The following is a 10,293-nucleotide window of genomic DNA, read 5'->3' on the forward strand; positions in this document are numbered from 1 at the left end:
ACTATAACCCCCCCACACTGTACCAAGCAATTTAATCCATCCAACCTGAAAGGCCATTAAGGCATAGAACGTTCACCTGGCTGTAAGGCCATGCTCACCTAGTTAGAAATTAAATCAGCCTCACGGCTAATGGAAAAGTTCCAAAGACAAGAACGGATAAGTAAAAAAAACACATGACAAATAATAGCCAGAGGTGAACACTGATAAAAAGCAACATCTGTGACATTAAACTCCTGTACCTGAAGGAGGATATTTACAGCCCAGGAAAAAAAAACAAATTTACAGACAAGGATTATAAGTGAACTATTTAATTCAAAACTAATCTTTTTCAATTTTGTTTGAGCAGCTTTTCTAAAGTTTTAACTAACAATAAAAAACAACATTTTTATTGATAGTTAAAATTACTTTTGCACTCTGAAGAAATGTTTTAAAAAAACAACTTGGAACAGCAATGGTTACAGTGCTTGAAATGTACATCTTTAATTCTCACATGTAAGACAGTAGAATGATGTTTAGACATGTAGTTTCAGGACTACAAATAATTAAAGCCACAGGTCAACACCCCCTTCCCCAACACAAAGTCTTTACCTTAATTTTTACAAAAGTTTGGAACTGTTTTCATGTACACATTTCAGATCAAACAGCAAAACATGACACTGTCCATATTTCGTTGGCAAGACAAAAAAATACCGGAATCTGCAAAACACTTTTTGACTACGTGTCACACTGGAACATCGGTACAATATAACGACATTAATTTCTTCAAAGCTTGCCAATCTACTATAGTAAATATTTTCTTACAATATATCCTTCTAGTCTAGTTAGCCGACTGCCGACTCACTCACCAGAGCCTCTATTTTTTATAGCAATACAAAAAACGCTTCCACAGAGCAATGGAAAAAGTGCAAAGGACTAGATCTCTGCATCTGAATTAGGAAGATCTCTGCATCTAAATCCAAAGACAGGTGTTATGGTCCTGACAAAAGTAAGCGCGCTGTATTAAACCTCAGTACACAAGGTCATCGACAGTCATAATACATCAGTATAATACAGCCACGAGTCTGGAGATAAACAGAGGTGCTGCGTTGCGTCACTGACGAGCAGATGTGTTTTAGTAACCGAGCACATTAGCTAATTATTGAAAAGAACCACATAGGCTTGTGTACAGATACAGCAATTCTTTACCTCGGGCCTGTGGGAGTGCGACAGGTGCACCTTCACATTCACCTTGAACACAGCGACAAAAAAAAAAGGTAGCACACTAGTCTCAATAAAGAAAGCTAGACTTCCTTCACAATTTACTTGGTGATTGAAGAACTTCATTCTATGACCCCCTTCATGCATTCCCGTTATTTCTTCTGTGCTGTGAAGGAAGATTATCCCAGACATACTTCTGTAGAACTGCATTTGTGAGCATTAGTACATTTGAAAATCTCGTCTCAGTTCATGAATACATTTGGTATGGTTTTCTGTCTCTGGCCATGATGGCCAAGATTAAATGACAACTTTTCCTCAGCTGCTGATTTTTAGGTTACTAACACTGGTATTCAGTTACATTTTTTTTCTCTCCGTAAGAGAGACCATCCTTCTGCCCAACAGCAACGCAACACATAGAACAGGGTCCAGAATTTACTGACGGAGTGGTCAAAGTTTCACTTAAATCTGTTCCTGTATGTGCTGAAGTTTCCTGAAACATGTGGACCTCAGGAGATCGTCTCTAACACAATGTTTTATTGGATTTTAAATAATCCAATAAAGCACATTTGTGGGAAATTCCATATCGGAAAAGGCATGGCAATCAATATTAATGCAAGAACAGAGAGTTTCCATCCATTTGTATCACACAAATTATGCAATGGAGTGCATTTTTGTCCAAGACTTTACATACAACATGAAGTGTCATTTCCCTACTTTACTTACACACCAAAATGTCAGTTATTATGCAAAACTCTTTTTAAACACCAACCCCCGTAGCAGCACAATGGGAGAATCCCACAAATAGAACAGTGACACTCAACAGTGCCCAGCACAAAGGAGCAACTGCATTGCCAAACACTTTATATGCAGTATTAGTGGTTAGTAAGCAAATCATATTCTATACAACAGAATAGCTGGAGATCATAAATCACATTTAAATCACAACATTTAACATTGTCATCCGTAACATTGACCACACTTGTATATATGTCTATTAAAAAAACTATACCTCTACTTTAAATATTTTTATCATTCTTAATGTACAGTAGACATAAAATATCTGGAAACGACTAACTCTACAAGACTGATTTAGTTTCGACTTGCCTTCTGGTTTTCATTCCAGCAGAGGTCTTGAATTCCAGACTAACACTTCATGAATGGCTTTAATCAGACCTTTTTGATTGTCTTTGGCAGGATCATTGTCAGAGGGCTTGATTGAACTAATTATTATTTTTTTCTCTATTTAGAGTTTAATTGGAACACAAAAACCATGAGACAGGGGTCAGGCTAAAAGTAGGTTCTTAATACTTAAGCTAGTTCCTGATATTTTTTTACATTGCACGTCTTCCAGTCCTATAGCTGTCAATTGAAGGGACATATGCTATCCATCTATACTATTGTTAAAACCCCAAGTGTCTAGGGGTAAAGGGGTGTAACTGTTACATCCCAGTGTGTGGTCTATGTGTGTTTGTTGTTATGTTCCACACTGCTGACCTTTGATTGTTCTCCCTCCCCCATTGGCCCACCATTACACCACTGTTCAGTATGACATCATCTTCAATCAGCTTCTCAGCCAATCAGAACTTATCTTATTTACTATATATCATAGAAGCCCTCAGAAGGAAGAGGCCTTTTGTTTGACTTTGCTTTTGCTTTAGCTTTGGTTTGTTGTTTTGCTTTGCGTGTGTGTTTTCGTATAGCTTCGGCTTTGTTGTTTTGTTGGTTTCTGTTAGTTTCTTTATACTTTTGTTTGTGTGTTTATCCTTTTTTTTTGCCATAACCTTGCCCTAACGTGTTACATGTTCAATTTTTGTGTTCTTTTAGTACATGTAGTACTAACGTGTTACATGTTCAATTTTTGTGTTCTTTTGTACCCTGTTCCTGTTGATTACTCTAGTTTTCCCTTATTTGTATTCCTAGTTCACTTATTTTTGTGTGAACTTCTGTGTATAAGGTTAGTTTAGGTTATTGGGTACATCCTACACACTTAGTTGACTTTGTATTAGTCACACTAGTTTAGTACGGGTGAGTGGCATTGGTCTTGTATGGTTTTAGGTAGTCAGTGGAGGTTAGCTAAGGTGTTGAAGACGCCGAAGACTGTGTGTTTCGGGTTTTCTTTCGTAGTCAGATTAGCTTTCCCTTACTTTCCTAGACAGGTCCATTTTATTTGTTGTTTTATTTTCTTTGGCACCACTCTAGTTCCCTACTCCTGGGTGTTATCGTGTCTTACCAGTCACTTATTCAACCCACCCTTGTTATCACACTTCCTAGTCCCTCACCAGAACCCACCTGCTTCCAAAAATTATCCTAAATGTTACACCCCTTTACCCCTAGACACTTGGGGCCATAACATTATTGGGGGCTCGTCTGGGATTTGAACCCAGGACCTCTTGCACCCCAAAGCGAGAATCATACCCCCCTAGGACAGATTTAGGATAACTTCTGGATGCACGTGGGTTCTGGTGAAGGACTAGGAAGTGTGATAACAAGGGTCGCTGCAAAAGTGATGATATTAAGGTGAATAAGTGTCTGGTATGTAATAAGACACAATAACACACAGGGGTAGGGAACTAGAGTGGTGCCAAAGAAAAAAAATAAATAAAATGGAGCTGGCTAGGAAGGCAAGGGAAATCTAACCTGACTACAAAAGAAAACCCGAAACGCAGGGTCTTCGGCGTCTTCAACACCTTAGCGAACCTCCACTGACTACCCAAAACCATACAAGACAAGCGGCACTCGCCCGTACTAAACTAGTGTGACTAATAGTTTTGTGAAATATCTGAAAAATCTCTGAATGCTGTTGTGGGTGAAAGTCAGATCAGTACAAATCCAGTTCTGTTGGACCACACAGTATCAATAACCCTGGAATGAAAAACATGAAATGGCTGAAATCTTACCGATTTGTAGCTTTTGATTACTACACTAAACTCTAGGTCTTCAAGGGGTCTGCATGCAGACAGTGGTGCTTGTGATGCTTCCAGCACAGAAAAAGAGGGCATATTAATTGGCACCACTTAAGTACGTGCCTAAGGGAATTTAAGAAAAGCAAAACTGAAATTCCTGCTGTGTAGTTTATGGGCCACTTTTGGACAGCATTTCAAATAATTTTCAGTTAGTTCAAGAATATTCCAGGAATGTGCTCTGGGAATTATTACTAACATGTTTATCTAAGTCAACTTGCGTGAAGGGCTCAGCAAAGTCAAACTCTGTACTGCAGCCTAAGTTTATCTGTAAGTCTTCTTTATCATTATTGACGTTCAGAGCCAAATTCTGACAGCCTTAAATTGCACAAGCAGCAGGCAAACCTGTTCAAACTCAACATTTTGCTCTGCTGTTAGCAATCTGAGTGTTAATACAATACCACATCTGAGGGTTCGCTTGGGCAAACCATTTGGAAAACAGATCACCCTCGTTTGAGGATATGATGGAATTCATCTTGTAAAGTGCAGCTTTCTTTTAGTTCTGTGGTACAAGATAATCAAATCACCAAAGCGACTATCATGTTACAGATTGGATAAAGCTGCTCACCACTTTATTTTAGTGTTATTGAACATGGTTTTGCTTTTGCTGTCATTACAGAAGCCCTAACCATGGGAGAGCTATTTTTCTCAAGGAAAGAACTGGTGCACTAAAAAGACCATTAACATGTAATAAAGACTAATGGCCATTTCAGTTATGCAATTCTTTCCCATCCTTGTTCTTCCCGAGAACCAAATACAGCATTTAAATACACTCCGGCTTGTAACATCAGTTTTCATTAACAGCATCTGTCAGAAAAAGGTTATCCCATAACCTATTAAAGCATTCTGATGAATGGAGGACTGGTTTGACGTTGCAGAGCAAACCATCTTTCATGCTGGGTCACTTCACTCTTCTGAGATTTGAGGTTACGGAAGTCAAAGCCGCACACGCACACGCACACGCACACGCACACGCACACGCACACGCACACGCACACGCACACGCACACGCACACGCACACGCACACGCACACGCACACGCACACGCACACGCTCCTTCTGGGACCTGCAGCCACAGCAGAGTGCCTCAGTGCTGAAGCTTCAGTCTGAAGGGGGAACAGTCTTCACCTGAAGAAGAAAGCAATGAGATTCAATTAAACTGGCACACTCACTGTTTTTTTGGGACAGACAACAGGAAATAAGCAAAAGTTTCTATTCATACAAGAGCCTAGGCACTTGAATAAAACTCCCCTAATTTCCCCCATCCAAACCTGGCGATTTAAGTTTCTGCTAGGATTTAAAACTGATAAATATTAACCTCAAATTGGGCAACTGGAAATCTGAGGAAAAAATCATTCATTCCATCTTATTTCCAAAAGTTTGAAGTTCCCTCGCACATTTCTTTCATTCCAGTTAAGAGAAGAACTGAAAACTTTCAAAGCTTTTCTTAGATAAAGTCTTGCTTAGCTCATTAAACAGGAAAAGGAATGGAGCCTGGCTTCTGACATAGGAAGGAATGGAAGAAATGTCAGGTAAACAGGAAGCCAGCCTGTGTCAGACTCGATGAACAATTGGAGGGGAGGAAGGGAGTTGCCTGCTCCTAACACTTACTGAAACACTACTTTAACTGCTTCAGGAATGAGGATTACTTACAAAAACAAACTAGTCCCATTAGAACTCTTCAGAAGTTAACATTACATGCAATAACGGAGTACACGGATACCAGTTTGCTCATCAAACTATTTCACAAAAGCAGCAGAACTCCAGCAAACAAGATTAAATGGCTGAATTCTCTAATAATTTCTGGTGGAATGAGGTCCCGCTTCTATAAAAAAAGGGGACCGAATCAGAGATCAGAGAGTGGTGTTTCAGGGGTTACAAGTAGAATCAGGTCACAGAGCTTATCAAATTGGTTTCTGGAGATATAGCAAGTTATCACTGCCTTGAAAAAGGCTCACCATTCTGGAGCAAGTAAAAGATTCACTTGATTGCTGTGGCAAGCACTATTTCCAACTGAGGCACTAAATTGACAGGTTTCTATAGAGTGTGAAAGGCAAAAGGCACAGACTTGGCAAAACTTAGCATTTTGTTTCCCCTTCAGCACAATTTGCTCAGGGTGGAATATTTACTCTATGACTCGGATAACGAGTTCTTGTAATGTATTCTGAACAGAGAAGTGAACAAACTGGAATGGTGGTGACCTGCACCATATTCAACATCGCTGATATAACCACTGCAGATGAACAGTAGCGTCAAAGGCATTGCCAAGGGTTAATGACTGAAACAGAATTAAGTCGTTAACAATTTTACATAGTTCAGCAGCCTAACAAGACCACCCACATTCTGCCACTCGTCGTTCTGACCAGTTAAAGATGTATGTTTAGGCATCGTGTTCTAAATTAAGCTTACTGTGTTTTTCACTTATTATATCAGAACCGCACATGGCATCCAGCCTCAAAACAAGTTTTACTACAACACTGGACTTCTTCTGTTTCATATTTACAGCAAGAACAACGTGTGTGGTTGTACCCCACAATAAGGCCTTAATCACAGAAGCCTGGAGCAGCGCATTCCTGCTTCCCCAGTGACATCCTTGGTTTAACTTCATTTTTTCCCTTTCTAAAGAGTAATATACCCAGGGAATACTAGGGGAACTTTATAACTCTTTACTACACCTGGACCTTGAATACAAGTAGGGGAAATACTGATCCGCATTACTTAGATCAATATTATAAAAGCCTACTGTATATATAAAAAGACAGACTAAGGCAGATATCCATTTGGCTTTACAGAACAGACTTTCAAGAAGTATGCACACAGCGTCATATGTGTTTAGAGGATCATCGGTTCTTATACTGATTATGTGCTTATGACCACCTCTTCACTATCAATATTAAAACCGCCAGATAACGCACTTTTTTTCCCCCAAAATCTTTTCAGCACAATCATTTACTTCTAAAATATATGACCAACATTGGATTTGGAAGGTTCTAAATATGGTCTAAAGTTGTGAAACAAACTATGATATCCATCCACAGTTCTAACCACTTCATAAAGATATTTTCACTGTGGTTTCTTTTTTCTCTGTAATTATTACAGCACATAAGGCCAGGATTTTTTTTTTTTACACATTTACCATCATAGAGTGCAATTTAACAACATCTGGATGGAAATGTATAACTTAGCAGTCTCTGCAAGTCAAACGATAACATTTCAGTTGTGCTTTCATTTTCCACTGAAGAAAAAAAAAAAGTCACTTCAAATTAAAAGGTAACCAAAATAAAGGTTTCATATTAACTACTTAGGAAAGTACTATAGCTTCAGTTCTGGTTCTGAAATTCTTGATCAGCACGCAAGATTTGCATAATAACCACATCAGATGGTATGAGTCTGTTCCTTCATTTCCTGCAGGGGTGTTATCTGCGTTGGCTGCAACTTCATAGAACTTTGCTCTTGCAGAAAACAATGGCTTTTTTCCGCCATACTCACCAATTAAAAAAAAGAATTGTATAAAGTTAAGATTTTGCTTTGCTGGGAGGGAGCTATTGATTAAAAGTTTCCTACACACACACACAAACAGAACAATGTTTGGAGCTGCCCCGGCAATTAACATACCTGTATTTCACATCAAAGAGCGTAGAATCTTCATCCTCGTCGTTCTCCTCGTTTAGCGGAGCCATTTCCACCCGCTCAGCCGGAGTGGTGATGATGTCGTACTTTCTCGTCTTCCTGATCTTCCGCCCCGCTCTTTTGGTATGGTAAAGATAATAAAAACATTTTTTTAAAAAACTTCACAACACAAGGAGACGTGTGCTACGACATTACTGAAGGAAGCAACGCAGGCTTGAAATACACAGAGGAGTGGTATAATGGTGATGCTGCGTTTTGGAGGCAAGAATGTAAATGAATCCTACTGGAGTTAAAAACCATGGACCATGACTTGCCTTTCAATGAGGTAGCAACACGTTTTCGTCATGTACATTTAAAATAGCTGGCGCTGCTGAAAAGAGGCAGCGTTCAACAGAGGTTAAAAGCAAAGATTAATGCATTTCTGGTGCCGTCACAGCTGTCCAAAGAGCATTAACCTCAAGCAATCGGGTTTCTGTGCCTTTCCCCTGTGTATAGTGGTGGTGTAGACTCCTGCGGCACTACTGTTTTAAAAGCGAAGTCATGGAAACAGAAGCACTTTGAGAAATTGTCAGACGTTTGCGTTATTAAAAGGCACCAATGCATGTTGCAGGCACAGCTGTTATTTTAGCTCCTTCAAAACAGTTTAAGTCATGCAAATGAAGATGGGGGTACATATGGAAAAAATACCTGCAGACTTCATCAAAAAAATCAAGTTTGATCCCTACTGCGACTTACCTGAACACTTTGATAACCAAGCAAGCGATGAGGAACACCGTGAAACCACAAACGAAAATGACAATATTTTTCAGCTTGGGAAGATCCTTCAGGATAGACGAGACGCGGGACTGTATGGTCAACCCCGAGTCCGTGCTGTTGATGACATTCTGGATGGGGGCTGTGGATGAATTCTGCGGCGCTGTGGGCGACGACAGGGCGGGCAGCACCGCTGACACCCCACACGCAACCGCAAGCAGAAAGGTGCACACCACATGCAACCGAGACATGCTGCCTTACACAGCACACCCCTCTTTTTAGGGACTAGAGGAACCGAGGCTCTGTCTCCCAATCCTCAGATCCCTGAACTTTCTATTTGTGTCCTTGCTTGGCGTCTTCAGTTATAGGATGGAAATGCGCCTCCGCCGACTTACTAGTTCAAATAAAATGCCCGCTCCCCTCTCACACGCAGTTGTCATTCATGAAATTCCCTTGCAAGCTGCAGCTCAGTATACCCCTCGAAAGATGCAGGCTTATATCGAGAGAGGACCGTCATTTCGTTTTCATCCTCGGGCTCCGCAGCTCATCTGATAATTGTTGTCCCTGAAATCTCGCTGCAGCGATTTTTGCTGGCTCGCATGACACGATTCCGCAGGCAAGTCCTTCCTAGTTGTTTTATTGGGAATGGGTGTTAATAGGAGGAAACGTGGATTACCCAAACCCGGAAGAGTTTGTCACCGACGTTGCAATCAGCTATTTGGCGGCCACCACAAAAGGCGTCTCTTTTATATTGGACTCCCAGCCTGTGACAGCTTGAGGAAGCTCCTCCGCCCCCGCCTAGGTCACTTTAACTAATCTCTTCACTGTTGGCATAGGGATATGTGCGGTGTTTAGTGTGAAGCACGGCTTCTAGTGTTGGGAATGTCAAATTTAACATTCTTAACTGCGCCTGATAAAGACCCCCCCTGGCCTTTCAGAAAGAAATGTGAATAACCAAGGGGAAGACTACAGAAGGTTGAGAGTGGACTCGGGGGCACGTTGAAGAATGAGCTTCAGTGCTGCACGGCGATCTAGTCGACAGTTTTCTTGATTGTTTTGTTAATTAAATCAGCCGCTTTATTGTAGTCTAACGCTCAACCAGCGCGGAACGTTTTTTGAAAAACACGGAGTGTTGCTGCTTATTTCTCAAGATTAAAGGGACGTCTTCCTCTATTTCATCAGAATTAATCAATTTCTGTTTGTAATTTACTGATAATGTCAAATGTCCTTTCTACTGGTAATCCGTAAATGTGTCATCCTGAACGCACTGGAATTCGTTTCAAAGTAAATTTGATTTGCATTCTAAAATATAATTCACCTGCTCCATCATCATCATTAGTAGCAGCAGCATTGCTGGAATGAACATCGCCACAGGAGTCTCAGAATCTTGTTTTCATGTGGCCTCATCCATCTTGTTCTGAAAGGTATTACCAAAGGTATGAGCTACTAAACAGACAAGGAAGCACTGAATGACCTCCTCTCAGTTTCAACTGTTCTTATAAATCGAAATGTTTGCAACCCAGCCTCCAAGGTTTTACTGTGGGTCTGAAAGGAGGCCATTTAGTCTATCAAGCAGAGTGAGCAGCTCATTGATCCAAGGATCTTATATACCATCTCTTCTTTCCATAAATGGCTAGTTATCAGCTTCAACAATTTTGATCAGTAGATTGTTCCATACTAACAGAAACATTTCAATAACACAAGATTGAAATTGTATGTATCAGACATACTAACACGTTTGTAACAGGACTGA

At 40.3% G+C, this 10,293-nt stretch overlaps 1 protein-coding gene across 1 annotated transcript; it reads right to left on the reverse strand.

The window, feature by feature from the left end:
* Positions 1 to 455: 455 nt before the first annotated feature.
* Positions 456 to 9,274, reverse strand: fam174b (family with sequence similarity 174 member B). Its single transcript, XM_006628986.3, has 3 exons — positions 8,523 to 9,274; positions 7,773 to 7,904; positions 456 to 5,285 (listed from the first exon to the last, which is right to left on the reverse strand). Exons 1-3 carry the CDS (start codon positions 8,789 to 8,791, stop codon positions 5,282 to 5,284), a joined length of 405 nt encoding a protein of 134 aa, XP_006629049.1. The 5' UTR covers positions 8,792 to 9,274; the 3' UTR covers positions 456 to 5,281.
* Between the last annotated feature and the right edge of the window lie 1,019 nt (positions 9,275 to 10,293).

The sequence above is a fragment of the Lepisosteus oculatus genome, chromosome 5, assembly GCF_040954835.1.
Source record: "Lepisosteus oculatus isolate fLepOcu1 chromosome 5, fLepOcu1.hap2, whole genome shotgun sequence".
Taxonomy (NCBI): domain Eukaryota; kingdom Metazoa; phylum Chordata; class Actinopteri; order Semionotiformes; family Lepisosteidae; genus Lepisosteus; species Lepisosteus oculatus.

Bases quoted from the DNA above. Each gene is read 5' to 3' on its own strand.
- fam174b (XM_006628986.3), bottom strand. From the start codon at position 8,791: ATGTCTCGGTTGCATGTGGTGTGCACCTTTCTGCTTGCGGTTGCGTGT. The intron at 7,905-8,522 runs GTAAGTCGCAGT...CCATACCAAAAG, and splicing joins TTGGTTATCAAAGTGTTCAG to AGCGGGGCGGAAGATCAGGA.